General features: G+C 44.8%; 1 protein-coding gene across 2 annotated transcripts in view; it reads right to left on the bottom strand.

The window, feature by feature from the left end:
• Positions 1-1,712: 1,712 nt before the first annotated feature.
• The window catches only part of LOC138580140 (myosin light polypeptide 6-like), an 80,050-nt gene continuing 66,794 nt past the window's right edge, over positions 1,713-14,968 (bottom strand). For both annotated transcript variants that reach the window (XM_069650457.1, XM_069650456.1), the window contains one exon: positions 1,713-2,578. In XM_069650457.1, the coding sequence (XP_069506558.1) occupies positions 2,550-2,578 (29 nt within the window). In that variant the 3' untranslated portion in view covers positions 1,713-2,549. The remainder of the gene's footprint in view (positions 2,579-14,968) is intronic.

The raw sequence follows: 14,968 nt of genomic DNA, 5'->3' as shown, positions 1-14,968 counted from the left end.
GCCCACTAGACGGAAGAGTTCCTGAATTACCCCACTATTAAAAAAAACAGGTCAGGACCGTAAAGTGGCTAATTATCGCCCCATCTCCAACTCACCTTTTATATTGTAGATTATGGATTGGGTGTCCTATGAACAATTATTGTGCCACATAAGTGATCATCCAGTCCTAAACAAAGGCCAGTCAGGTTTCAGAGCAGGTTTTAGTACTGTGTCTGCCCTGTTGGAACTGAAGTCCAATATGATGGGCAACATTAATAACAGAACAACTATGCTGTCCTTGGATTTATCAGCTGCTTTTGATTTAGTGGTCCATCCTTTTCGCTTGACCAGAGTTCAGGGGGTGGCCAACTTTAGCAACCAAGCAACGGACTGGGTGTAGTCCTTTCTTGGGAGTGGGGCCAAGCGCGTTTGCAGTATGTCTGCATATCCAGTTCCATTATGGTATTGAGTCCATCAAGGGGCATCTCTCTCGGTTCTCTAATATTTTCACAGCCCCTCTTCCATAGATTAGAGTAGAAAAAGATATGCTTCTCTAATTATGGGGGTGATTCGTAATGCCTCATTCCTCTCTCAGGTAATTATGAGAAAGACACAAAAAAGGTGGCGGAAATCTAGGACTTAATACACAAGTTGATGGACACAAATGGACTGGCTCTGAACCATGAGAAAACAGAGCATATGATGTTGGCTCCAGGCCCAGACTTGCGGAAACTTCATGTGAACTATGATTCCTTCAGCATTGCGAATCACGTTATCCCCACCAAAAAGAAAATAAAACTACTGCGATTATTGATCAAGCACTTACCGTGACAGCTCGAGTGGATAGTCTGGTGTCGGCTTCAGCCCATTACTTACTGCTGCTTTCACACATTCATCCCCATCTTTACCAAAAAGAATGCAAAACAATAGCTCAAGCCATTATCTCATCAAAAATGTACTATTGTAGCTCCCTTCTGATGGGGGTGGGAACAAGAGAACTTGCAAACTGCAAGTAGTACAAAATAGTACCATTAGCGCCATTACGGGTATGCAGAAATGTGCACTTGTTTGAGGTGCGCAGAAGTCTACACTGGGTGCTTTTGCCTCCAGGACTGAGTTTAGGTTACTCACTATTACGTACCAATCCTTGGATGGTCTCTACTCTGCATATATAGCTTTCAGACTCAAAAACAAATATGAAGTTCTGTCTCTCCGCTCCAACAATGCAAAAGTGTTGCAAATACTAAGCTTCGCTTGATCTGGTAAGAAAAGGGGGCTTTTTGGGGTCATTGCACCCACCAAACGGAATGCCTTACCTTCTGAGCTAAGAAACCACTCAAGGTCCATCTCTTTAGACATCTAGCTTTCACCCTACCCTCCAGTCTTCTGTTTTCTATTTCCTTGTCGGCACCTGTATGCCTCCGGGGCCACTTTGGCCGTGCCTTATAAATAATGTAATATATTGAAGATTGACATCGGGGTCCAAGTTAGGTCTAAGGAGTTTGTATGGAGTTCCTAAATAAATAAAAGCAAGAGTAAAGCACAAAAGTACAACCTTATAGTGCCAGACAGAATGGAATAATACAGATGTTCAATCGTGTGATTAAAAGTGACATTACAGCTGGCAGGAATAAGTGCTATATGAAACACAATATTTGTCAACATGTAGAGCCCCCACCACCCTGAGTCCTACCATCACATTCTCTCTTACAAACCATACATAACACAAGTCGGGAGATGTGAAGTGTCTTCTTTATTACAGAAAAGCAAAGTAGCAACAGGTACAAGAAACCAGATCTACCCATACATAGATGAATACACCATCACTTGTGTAGCAGCGCCACAGTAAATGATACACAATACTGATATAATGGTTATCAAAAAACAATGTTTTTTTTTTAATGTCTTGTCTTGTTTTTTCCCCCCCTAAACATCCACCTTTCTCCCCCCCCTCCCCTTCTCTCTGTGACAAATAATTATTTGGAAACTGGATGTATGACATTTACTAAATGTATTATTTGGTTTTCGGCACATGCATGGTGTATCTTTGTGAAAGATAACAATAGCCCCGATTGATTGAAAAAGGCATAGCACTTGCTGAAACACGTCTCACAAAGGGCAACCAAGACATATCAAAATAAACATCGTTTTTACTTTTTATTCCAATTCGATCATTCACTGTGACGCTGCTACACAAGTGAAGGTGTTTTCATGCATTTCTCAGCACGGAGCAAGGGGTAGTCTCCGTACCTTCAAACATGCAACACCATCACAGGTGCAGGGCAACCCAAGTTGATATTCCAAGACCTCAATGTTTTGAAGTAAGCTACCCATACATAGTTCTCTGCAGCCTACAACAGGGCCACAATTGTCAATGCATCCCAGAGAGGCCAGCAGCCCAGAGGAGCAGTTGGTGCCAGAGCCGAGTGGTGATGCAGCATCCGAAACTGGTCTTGATAACTTGTTTTGGTGAGAGGTGCTCAGCGGTCGATAGAGAAAGGCACAGAACCATACAAAACTAGTGTTTGACATTGGCTAAGTGAGGTCCAGAGGATCCAGCAGCTGCAGATTCAACCATTAGTCACCATGCGGACCAGTTCTGAGGAGAGAAAGGGAGACAGTTGAGGGACAAATGAGCAACAGAACAGAGTTTTGGACCACGTGGTGAACAGGCTCCCATGACGACTCAGGAGACGGATACCCAGCCCTGTGCTTAAGCAACAATTTTGCCACATGGCAAGCCAATCCGATCCCCTCCCCACCACAATCGCCCTTTAAGTCACAAGTTTTAATAAAAAAATTTAAATCACTGTGGGATATATTTACCCACTCAGCAGTGCTTCCCCACATCACCAAGCTGCACTTCAGCAGTACCAGCAAAATGGCTGCACTGGCTCCTGTGAGCACCATTACATCCAGACTGCGTTTTGCAGCAACAAAAGGATGGCTGCACTGTTTTGACAAGCGCCATTGGGCAAGATGGAACAGGAAGCACCCCGAGAAAGGCTACCACGGGGTGTTCTTGTTGGTCTTAAAGAAATAGAGTGAAAAAGCAGCACTGCTTAGCTGCAGGCCCAAAGATCCCATTGAACAAGGGAATATTTCACCTTTAAAATGATGACACGGATGCTATTTTTCCCTGTTCATCACACTAACTGGATCAAAAAGACCCTGCCATGCCCATCCACATTGTGCTCCATCAGAAAAAAGCATTATTCCTGAATGGCAGGCTGTGCCAGCCTAATCTGAGAAAATCAACAAAAGCTCTACTTCAGCTGCACGGAAAAACCTTTTGCTACAAAATGTCAAAAATCATTGCTTGAAAAGAAATTCTACCTTTCTGTGCGCATGTCAATTTCAGGAGACCTTTGGCTGGTACAGACCGATGTACATGAAGCCAACTATGGCTACAAAAAAATGTGGAAATGTAGAGGGAAGGGACAAACCGAATTTGCAAGGAAAATGGCAGCTGGCTTTACACATGGAAAAATATTTTGCAAACCAGAAAATAAATGCCTGTTTTCAAAATACCATGTTGAACAAAAACTAGTCTGTGCCTAGCAATGTAAAGGGGTTTGTTGCGGGGGAACATATAGGGGATGTTTCATCCAACAGGTTTGTTTAGATCCAGGACAAAAGAAAAAAAAAAAGGAATCAAACTGCATTGGCTGAAAAATTTACCAGTTTAAATGCGATTTTACGGCCTTCAATTTAAGACATCATAGACTTCACTGCCACATGGGGGATAGAAATGGCAGAGAATTGGGTATTTAAGGAACGTATCCATGATGCCATGGCAAATTTTAATACTTACATGCCTAATCATAATCCACACCCATGGATAAAGTTATAGAATTTTAGGCCAAAGATTTCTCACTATAAATGATCAAAAACTGTTAAACGGACGAAACAGAGTCTCAAAAACTGGAGAGTTGGACTGGCATGAGCTACACAAAATATGTAATTGGTTAAAAAGTTACAACTGCACAAATGTGTAAATTATGTTTAGGTTGATTTTTGGCAAAAAGGTCTCTGGGAAGTCTTTACCTCATAAAATGCAATCTCAGACTAAGTTACCTCCTAGAGGAGGCAACCAACATGTATTGTCCCATCAGGTTCTTGGGGGCATACCTAGCTCAGTTCTGCCCACCTATAATTTTGTGATGTCACCATGCTCTATATAAAGAGTGGTTGACAGAACTACAGGGACTCTTCCTGCGCCTGCATTCCTGATCTGCTACATTTATTTGCCCGATTCCAGATTCCACTGAAAGGCCAAACCATTGCTGATCCTATCCCAGCCTGGCCAAAGCACCCAGCAAGGCTATTGATCCAGAAAAACCCCCTACAATCCCATAACCAAAAGGGAAAAGCTGTATTGCTGTTTTTTTGGGAAGCATCCTGAAACCAGACTGGCTTCTTGCCACTACCTGCATGCCCACTGACCTTTAGTATCTGGTGATCAGACCTTTGCCCATCTGTCTTGCCAGGAGAGTCCGATATCTGGTGACCAGAATCTTGGGACCAGAACCTGCTGACTGTCCAAAATCCCAAATTCAAAAGGGGACAGAGTATAATCCCCATCCCAGAGAAACAGTCTCCCCATCCTGACCCTTTTGTCTTTATTCCACTCAAAGCAATCCTATCCATACCCTGGTAACTTGTTAAAAACTTTAGAATTCTCTGTGCACCACATCATTGAATTTCCAAGTGTTAGCGCCACTATCCTATTTCCTTTTGTCCTGCATAGATCATAAAACCTTAGTCATATTTTGAGCAATTAAAGTAATTTCCGCTTAAGGTTGAACACTGGGGTGGCAAGGTTGACGTCGCAAATCAACCTTGGATATTACTGTGTCCCTTTTTATAGACTTGATAACCTAGTTTAAATCAAACCTGTTCTTTTCTCAGCTGATTTTCTTTCCTCTCTCACGGTTTCATTTTACCCAAAGCGAACCTTCTACCTTCCAAATCTCCCTCAATTCTTCACCTATAGCCTTACTTTAACCTCTATATCATCCCTGTGATATACATCTGTCTCCCAGCCCAAAGACCGCCTTAACAATCCAAGTATTTCACCAGTTTCATTAAATTAGTTTGTGTCATTTTAAACGGGAATTGAAAACAATGCAATTTTCTAGCGTGTGAATTCAGCTGCAGCATGTTCCACCTTTCCACTCGCTTTAGCATTGTATGCCTTTTGTTGATCCATTTCCTTGTGATTGCTAGGGTTTATGCATTACTGCCTTTGTGAGAAATCATATTTGCCTCAAAGATTCAACTGCACATTAATTATCAATTTCAGAGTCATTTTATGCCATTGCAAGAGGATCCCCCCGCCCCCATCTTATTTTGTGAGGGAAGGTCAGATTTTGATTCAGTTTGCGGCCCCTTATCCCCGACTACCTTCTTTCTATCCACCCAGAATCTGATTATTTGTGGGTTGAGGGAACATTGCAGGGGGAAACCTTAACTTGGGTGCCATCTATCCTAATTCATAAAGTGCTCCTCTTCAATTGTGCTTTGGATATGTTCCTGTAGAAGGTTAAGTGTAGTTCAGTAGTTATTGCAATTAACACCCCATTGGTGATAGCTGGCCACTATTAAAATGTGGGCTTTTTATGAATAAATAATTGTATTTTCACCAACCGGCCTGGTTCATGGTCCATTGTGACCCAGGGTATTTGTAAGAGGGGGGGAGGAGGGGGGAGGGGGGGGGAGGGGGTGCGGATTGAGACGTGACAGGTATCGGCTCAATTTGAATTCATTGAAATTAAAGAAAAAGCATTCCTATTGAGCACCACATCACAGGATAAGACCAAGTGTCCGGGTCCAGTGTGTGACGCCCGATTGGTATCCTTAACACGGAGCAGTTTGATCATTTCAAAGTCTGGGAGTTACATGCGTCGGATGCTCAAAATGTAGATCCAGATCATCTTGTGACCCTTCACCCTAGCAAGAGACGGTAGTCCTAGTGTGAACACAGAAATCCTCTTGCAGCAACAAAGCTCCATTTATTTATTTTTTATTGTGTTAACTGAATTAACAGTTTTTACAAAAGAAAATCCTATTTCCTCAAAAACTTTTGTAGGTTTTCACATTTTGTTTCTTCAAATTGCTTGTACAGTTGCTTATCGAAGGGCTGGTTTCTCTGGTCATTGACAGATAGCGTCCAAGTTCAAACTATGCAGAAAGTTTACAACAGCGATGACTGGTCTTCGACTTAACCCATTCATCAAGAAAGACCACCAATAGTCCTCGTCCAGTCTTGAAAATTCAGAATAGAGGTGACCTAGGTGGGTTTCCCTGTTGCCAGTGGTACCCGGTCAATGGCGAATCAAGTGTTTTAGGCTCTCCTTCGAGTCCTGATTCAGACAAAAACGGCAAGAGTCAGTCACAGATTTGCCTCGAGTTCTCAAGACCTCGTTGGTTTTTAAAAGGTTCAGTCTTGCTCTCAAGAAAGTCGAACGAAAAATCTTGTTCGGGAACTTCAGTAAATAGCTGATAAAGCGGCAGGTGGGTCGCAGATTTGTAACTCAGAGCTTTCAGCTGTGTGTCACACCAGTCAAATTCTTTCAATTTTTTGGCCGTCTTTGTTGGATTAACCAAATGCTCATCCTCTGAACTTCCTATTGTTTTTAGGAGAGTTGGTTTTTATGTATCCAGGTTTTTAGCATTTTGTTTGAGCCTTTCTTGATTTCTTCTTGGATTAGTGTGTAGATTTTCTCCATAGATGATCTCACTTCCCTGTAGAACATCAAGCTGTTAAGGGATACCGTGTCTTCGAGTGAGATAAGGTTGAGTTCTCTTCTTATAAGAGTTATTGACGTACAGATAGGCAGTCGGAGGACTTTTTTCCAGAGGAAGCCTTCCAGTTTGGGACAAATTGAGTCTGGAATACTTGGCATGGCTGCCACACCGTAGGTAAGCACTGGGACCACTTTCATCCTGTAAAAGTTGATTGCCGCCTTGACTGAGAAGCGACCACATTTTTCTGGCCATGATGATCAGTTGATTAGTCAAGGTTTTATGGATCAAGAGGTCTAGCATTGGTTGCTCATTCATCTTATTCCCGAACATGGTGCCCAGGTATCTGAAAACGGTGTTGAAGAACTGTGCCTCTGATGCCTTTCGTTTGGCCACTTTTATCAGGCGCATCACTTTAGTTTTCAGATATTCATTCAAATTGTCCAGTTTTCGCTGGAGCCCTATCTTCGTTTGGTCAATTAGAATGATATCATCTGCGTAAAGCAGCCTACTGATCAGAGCCCAGAGAAGGGGGAAAAGCTTTTACATTTCTTTCGGCATGTTGGTAGTTGCCAGTGTAGGCATTGTAAAGTGCCGGTGCCAAGGGACATCCTTGCTTTACCCCGCAGTGTGTACCAATTGGTGAGGAGAGTGACCTGTACCATTGAGTCGGACTCTCAGATGTTTCGGAGTAAAGTTCTTGTATAGGATCCAACAAGGCGGGGGGGAGGGACAGTTCCAGTTGGCCAGTTTTGTCCATAGCTTCTGTTTACTTTGTCGAATGCTTTGGACAAGTCGATAAAAGCCAGGCACGGGGGGGGTACTTCGATGTTGCAAAGATTCTAACCCCATCTCGGGTAGGCCGAAGAGAGCTGAAAAGTGGACAATCCAGGCTTCTTCTGGGACGCTGGATGATAAAGCCTCCTCACTTGATGAGCTTTTTGAAGTAATCAAGGACCAGAAAGCCTTCGTTTGCTTGCCACTAAGTACTCACAGCATTTGCTCAGAATCGTCTTGATAAAGCTGGAGTTTGAAGCCTTTTAACCAGTTCTTATAAACATTGGTAGCAGTCCGAGCTGCTTCTCTATTAATAGAGAAATGAAACCGTCTAGCCTTTCTTGTGGCTCGTCTCATTATCAGCCTTTTTTCTCTAAGTATCAAATTGTTATAGTGGGGGGGTCTTCACTTTGCTTCGGCTACCAGTTTTTTGAATCTGGTATGGCTATAGTAGGGGGACAGTAGTCCGTGAGGCTACCTGCCTCCATGTCCAGTGCTTTTGCTTGACAATAATTTGTGGTTAGTGTCGTAATGGCTGAGCCCTTCAACCTCAGACGTGTGGAGTTGGCGTGGGTCTCAATGTTGGCCGATCTCAGGACACACAAGCTCTCATGGACGTGTAGGCGGGAAGCTGTCCACGTCATTTTCAAAAGGTTGTGGTCGCTGTTGCGTGTTCTGATAACCTCAAAGCCTGTGACCTGCGTCAGAAGGTTTCTGGAAAGATAGAAAGTCTAGGGTAGCGTGTCTTCCTGGTAACTCCCAGGTTGGGAGGACCGGGTGGGATGCTTTGCCCAAGAAGTGGGCATTGTGAAGATCGAAAGTGTCCATCAAGTTCGCCCATTTCTTTCCTCTTTGTAGGGAGTTTTCTGGCAATGTTAAGATGTTGGCTTTTATTTGTGAATTTTCGACTCTTTTGCTTGACATTTAAATCATCACAGATGATTATGCTGTCGATGGAGTTGTTTGATATAGCATCTTTCAAAATGTTTTCGATGTTTGATAAGAAGTGCTCCGTTGCACATTCTTTAGGGTTCCAGTACAAGTTTACAAGTAAGTATTTTTCTTTTGTTTAGTTTACTTGATCCTTGTTGCCTGGCGCCTCGTTGAATCAGCGCTGCCAAGATGTGAGGCTCCTACTTTATAACTTTAAGACACTGGAGGTTGGATCCGATGCGCAGAGCAGTTAGTAATCCGGCCCTTGGTCGACCTGTGGCTCCTCTCAGGGCTGGAGAAATGATGGTTACATAGCCCTCTATTGTTGTTTTGGATCCATGTTTCTTGGAGACACCAAATGTCAGATTATCCCAAGTTTACATCTGAGGAGTTTGTCAGGTGGATGAAGCCTTGTGTGTTCCAGGAACCCAAGGTTAGGCCGGTAATGGATTCCATGTTTTATGACTGACCATAGGAATCCTTGTTTATCTGTCTTTGATTGCTAGTATCCTTGTTTTGTTGACAGGGCTTTGGGCAGCCAGGCCCAACGGTTTGGAACTTCTTTGAGACTAATTTGGTTCCGGTCGCCAGATGACTTCACTTTTCCTTTAGTTTAGATGTCTTGTTCGATGGTAATGTTCCAGTTTTTCTGCCGACCTGACTGGACTCTTTCCAATTCTAGAGAGCTTGGACGATGGCCCTCGTTCTGTTTCCGCAGAGCGGACCTTGGGTTACACCTGTTTGAAGATGACGAAACTCGCTCATACCGGTGAGAAGTTTCGTTGGTACGTTGGTCGTTCGTCTTTCTGGGTCTCGAGCGTCTTTCCAAATGATCTGTTGAATGCCCTTTGTTTTTGTGGCCTTCATTGATCGTGTAATCTACGAGATTGTATCCTAAAGCTCTTAATTTATTTTTTGCCTTGGTTAAGAGGGACTTTATTGTTTCAGACTGTATGTGTAAGTAAACACTGTCAACTCACTTTTTGTCTTGAAACTCCACAATCGTAAGATCTTCTGTCGATAGATTTTTTAGTGCTGGAAACCAAGTGCAAGATATTTAGAATGGTTTTCCTGTTGAGAATGAAAGAGGAATCTTCTTTCCAGATGCTGTTCAGGATGAAAGAGCAGGTCTTAGTAGACCTAGCAGTACGTCTTAGGAGTTCTTTTTGCTTGGCGTTCTTTGCTTTTTTCTCTGGGTGTTGTCACGTGCTTTGAATTTCAGGGCCCTCTGGAATTTGAAGTTCGTTGTTTTCTTGGTGTAAACGAGGGTCTGGCTGCATGATCCGATTTTGTTGCCTTTTTGTGCTCCAATTTCTTGAAGTTGAACGCTCATCCCTGTGGCGACTTCTATGAACTCTAGAGCGCCAATGAGTTGTATTTTCTGTCGGCCGTTCGTATTTTGGTTTTTGAGAATCACCTCTCATTGATAGTTTCCTGTTAGATGAACAGGGCCTGGACCTAGCCCGCACAAGGGACTTTTCTGTTTTCTTGGCCGGTGGGTATTGAAACATTCTAGTGCCTTTATTTTTTGCCAGGAGGTTTAGTTTCTTCTCCTCCAGTGTTAAAAAGATTGGACTTGTTTGCTCCGGAGAGAGCATTTTTTTTCTCGTTTTTGGTCAATGTCCTTGACACAGGAGATTTACTATTTACGTTTCTTTTCTTTTTTTGTGGTGGCTCCGATCGACCTCGTCCCAGTCCTCCCAGGTTTCTGTCTCATTCAAGGCCACCTCCATCAACTCTCTTTCCATGATTGACAAGGTGGTATCGTCTGTAACCCGCTTTCCTTTGGTGTAGGTACGTGAAATCTTTGGTTGAGGAAGAAGCGTAGGATCATTAGGTTTGGGCTCAAAAGGTAGGCAGGATTGTTTTAATGAAGATGCCAGACTGTCGTCATCGAGTTTGAGTCTGGCTGAGGGCCTGCTCGTCGTCGCCTTGGAGTGCCCACTCAGTTTAGCACCGTCTTTTTGGATGGATTGGTCAGAGGACCAGATTGCACATCCATTTTTCAGTTGAGGTTTGATTACAGTTTTCAGGTTGATTTTCTTCAGGTTAGTTGGAGACGACCGCAAAGTCTTAGTGTTCAAAGATTTGTTTTTTTCTTTTGATTTCAGTGTAGTCGAACTTACAGGAGAAACTTCAGCTTTTGTCGCTGCCTTCCGGCCAGATGGCTCGCTTATTGCTCGAGTGGTAATGGCTATCGTGGCTTCTTTTGCCGAGTTTCCTGTAAATTGGAAGGTTTTGATGATTGGCTCATCCGTTTGAGTGGACTTCGAAAACTTTGTGCCAACAGCAGGATATCCAGGTTGCAGAGAAACTTCTCCCGTAGAGGTTTATTGATTTCCTTTGCTGTAATGTAGCCTTCGATGAAGGAAAGTCGCGTTTGCATGTGGGTCAATAAAGTTACTTGGTCTTTTGCTGAGTCGTTGAGCGCTTCATACAGCTTGGTGAAAGGAGCTAGTGCTATAGTCAGGGATGACATGATGGCAAAGAGGTCTGTTTTTCTTTTTGTAGATTTGGTGGGTGAGCCCGGAGCAGCACTAAAGTCGGGTGTAGAGTTAGACTCGTATCTTTCCGGTGAGGGTTGGCGTAAATTAGTGAGCCTCTCACTTGCAGAGCTCTCTTGGGTGGAACTACAAGGAGCAGCGTCTCTTTTCCTCACTTCCTGGTCGGTCGAATTTATTAAGTCTTTGCCCGTGAGTTCGATCCGGCATTGACTGTTCGTTGGAATTATAGAACCTCTTAGCCCAGGATCCTCGACTGTCTTACTTGTGACAGGGACGATGTTAATTTGTGCTTGGTCAGTGAAGGGTTTGGTATCCTTTTGTGTCGGTTTGGATTCCGGTGCGTTCAAGGTGGTTCCAAGGCCCGTCATCTCCACTTTGAGGTGCCATCTTTTCGGGAACGCAAGTTTGCGCAGAGTCTTTATCGCTTTCGTGGTTCAGGTCTTGAGTTCCTTCCAAGAGTTCGGCGTCCGATAACTCGGCTTGGTCTTCCTCCTGCAGGTATTTTTTTTGTTGCAAAGAAATAGACTATGGATCCCATCGTTGGTGTTTTTTGAGCCGTGCAAGGGCGTGATGGTGTTTTGTCTTTCATCAGTGGTTTTTTACTCGGCTGCTGCTTAGTAAACTTGGGAAAAGACATTGGACATTGTTGTGACTGGCACTTAATGTTGGTTGCTACCATAGGATTGAGGCGACTTGTGAATACTGTTTCAGTCGGCGTGGAGTGTGGCTCAGAGTAAATTAATCTTTGGGGGATGGTTGGAGGTTTTGTGGCGTCCCCTGATACATCCAGGTCATCTTCAGAGTACTCAATTGTAGAGTACGAGCAGTCCTCAGTGCTCTTGCCAATAGCCCTGTTTTTTTGGGGACTGGGTATGTCCTCATTTTTGAGTGGTTGATGAATTTCCACTTTGGTTTCATCTTTGTTCTGAAGGTCGGCTAATTTGGCTGACAAGATGGTAATTACCAAAGGCATACTTGGCACTTTTAGGGGGGGGTGGGTCACAGCTGGTTGGTGGACCCCCGATGTAGGTGGCTCCTTAGTTATCTGGGTCTCCTGATTTTCTGGAGGAGCAGGACCCAGTTTTAGGTTTTCTGGCGAAGTCGGGTTCTGAGGATTACCCAAACCTGACGTTGAAGCGGGCTGAGCCTCTGAGCTTCGCAGTTCACCCGAGTTCCGCAGGGGCTGCATGGTCGGCAGAGTCTGAGACTGAGCCGCCACTCCGCCCCATGTTTTACAGCTCTCTCCACAATTCGCGGCTCGTCGGCAGCGAGACGGCCTGCGGCGTTCAGTTTGAGAGGAGAAGGATTTCGGATGGGCGAGACTCGCGGATCCAAGGGGAAGGAACAGTGCGCCTTGTCTGCAATTTCACCCTCAGAAACTTCCACCTCGGTGACGGCGTAATCAGCAGGATAAATTGCTGGCTCCTCCGCTTGCAGGTCTTGAGGGCTAGTAGAGCCCGATGTACTGTTTACAGGAGGGCGGGGTAAGGTCTTGTTGTAAACCAGCGGGGCATGTTTGAAGGCTTCCACCGCTGCCATTGCGGGCTGGTCACTCCCCTCCATGTGACTAGGCCGTTCCGGTTGTGTTGAAACTGGAGGAATATCTTCCAAGCTAGTTAAGGCTTTAGTGTAGTCTTCTTGGTGTTTGCTAGAGTCCCGCAGCACCAAAGCTTCAAGTGGTTTGGGGTTTTGTTCAGCTGTGCTTGCCTTCGTGGAGGGCGGTTTTCTGGCGCTGCTCGTCGGCTTCAAAGGACTCCGCCACTCCAGGCCACTGTCCTCGCTCCGGGTTCGCTGGCTCCGAAGCCAGTGCCCCTCACTGCCCGTTTCACAGACTAGCACCTCTGAGGCAAGCGGACCGCGGAGCGGCCGTGGACTGCCATAGACAGAGCACCTCAGGGAGCAGCTCCGCAGCTTGAATGAGGTTAAGAAGGCTGTGTGGGTCACTCCTCCCACCACAGCAATGGAAAGCAGACTGCAGGGAATAGGAGACTGCCGTAGACGCGTAGACTGCGATCACCAGCACAACGGTTTTAGAAAACAGGTCTGGTCGCCCGTCGCCTCTCCCCAGGCACAAGACACAAAGCTCCATTTATAAGCTACACTACACGAGGGTTCCCAGCTACACAACACACTCAGAGATCAACAATATTACTACCACATTTACAATGTCACTAACCAAATTCCTCACAGGCCTGTGGTCCCCTTCATGCATCTATGGGGTGGGAGTGTGCCATCTGGTGATTGCACCTACACCACTTTGGTCAAATGCATCCTAGGTTTTTAAACACTGGCACTTTCAGATACTTACTATGCCTCAATATTTACATATCCTACATTTGATGTGATTTGCTGTTTTTGTGTGAACAAATAAACTGGGATATGTTTTGTATGAATTCTAGTGCTGTTTTCGCACTCCCTGGTCCAACACTTATTCAGAATAGGAGGAATTTGGTTCCCATTAAATAGTGGGAGTGTGGCAGTAATGTTGATCTATGAAGAGTGTCTTGTGCATAGTACCGCCCTACATGTAGTGTCCCACATGCTCCCACATGTAGCAATAGACTGTAGGGTCTTAAGGTTCATACCTCTACAATACTGTGATAGGCTGCTGTCAGTCACTTAAAGCTCTTCTGATCAAGTGCAGGTATAATTTTCCTCAGACATACAGTTGCAGCCACTTTTGGATTGGAAACAACTACCAGAAAACATACAAAACATTTCAGAAAAGTGGCGAGCTAGCAAGTGTCTTTGCACTACAACCCAGACATTTAGGATCAGAAGCGTGCCTATAGCTCTGGGAACCTCTCCCCCATCAAAGACCACACATTTCCCTCTGTCATGGGAGCTTGTTCCCTTCCAGGCGCAGCACTGCAAAAAAGGAAGGTTTGCTTCGAAAGCACTGGGTAACAGCCTACAGTATAGCAGCTCAGTTGTCTGCAGAAGGCTCTTGCATATTCTACAGCAGGGCTGGCAGGGAGAGCGCAGAGACAGGCCAGTCTTCAATAGCAAGCAGGATGGGAGGGCAGGGCATTTAACAGCACAGAAGATGGCACGGCATGGAAAGGCGCAGCCCGTCCAAGAGTTGGGCGAAGAAACAGAGTCAAGTCAGCTATAGAAGGGAGCTCCGAGCGAGCTATGGGATAGTGTTCAATTCACATGCATATGGTCTTACACCCTGCCACCTACACAACCAGGTTCTTTTAGGACTCAAACTCTAACTGAAAAAAGATACCATGTACCTACAAAATGCAGTGCCCATCAAGCAATGAGAAAAAGGGGCTTGCTTTTTTGCACACACTAGAGTTCAGTAGCACTAGTGTTTGGGAGAGGGAGAAGAACGTATGTGAAATTAGCTAATTTCTTAAGGGTACTAGCAGCCAGGGACTGTGGCAAAAACAAAATCAAGCAAAGGCTGCATGGGTAAAATAATTTGCTAGTGAAAATGCTTCCATTAAGCCAAAACCACAAGACCATAAGTGTGCCCTTAATGCACACCACGCTAATGTAACTAGCAAACCACTACACACTGAACATGGCTCTTCCCAAACATGTGCTATGGGCAGTTGCGCTCCAAACAAAGAATAATCACCATTGACCCGACAGTTGAAGTCACTGGGCATTACCATAGCCTTTGGCAGTGATGGGCCAAGTGACAGAGCAGGCAAATCAGAGTAGCCATGCGCGGTACTGGCTGAACACAGCTTTAGTTTAACAGCACTTTGCCAGTTGACCACCGCAGATCACAATGCTTAGAAGGAGCACAATGCATAGAGTTACAATAAAGAATTGTGTTATGGGCGAGACTGACAAACAGAAGACTATTGCAGAAGAGAACTGCAGAAGGTGGACTCCATGAGCTTCATTACGTTAAGAAAGTTATACCTTCTGGCCAAGTAAAAAAACAGCCACTCTTTTCCATGGCGAGAAACAGGGACAGCCTAGAGGCAGTGGCCATTGGCACCCCTCCAAACAGGACAGTTTACAGACCCCAAAACCATGTGTCATCACCAACTGCAGTATGCACAAAA

The sequence above is a fragment of the Ambystoma mexicanum genome, chromosome 3p (genome assembly GCF_040938575.1).
Source record: "Ambystoma mexicanum isolate Mex_15411 chromosome 3p, UKY_AmexF1_1, whole genome shotgun sequence".
NCBI lineage: Eukaryota > Metazoa > Chordata > Amphibia > Caudata > Ambystomatidae > Ambystoma > Ambystoma mexicanum.
This window is presented reverse-complemented; position numbering and strand designations above follow the sequence as displayed.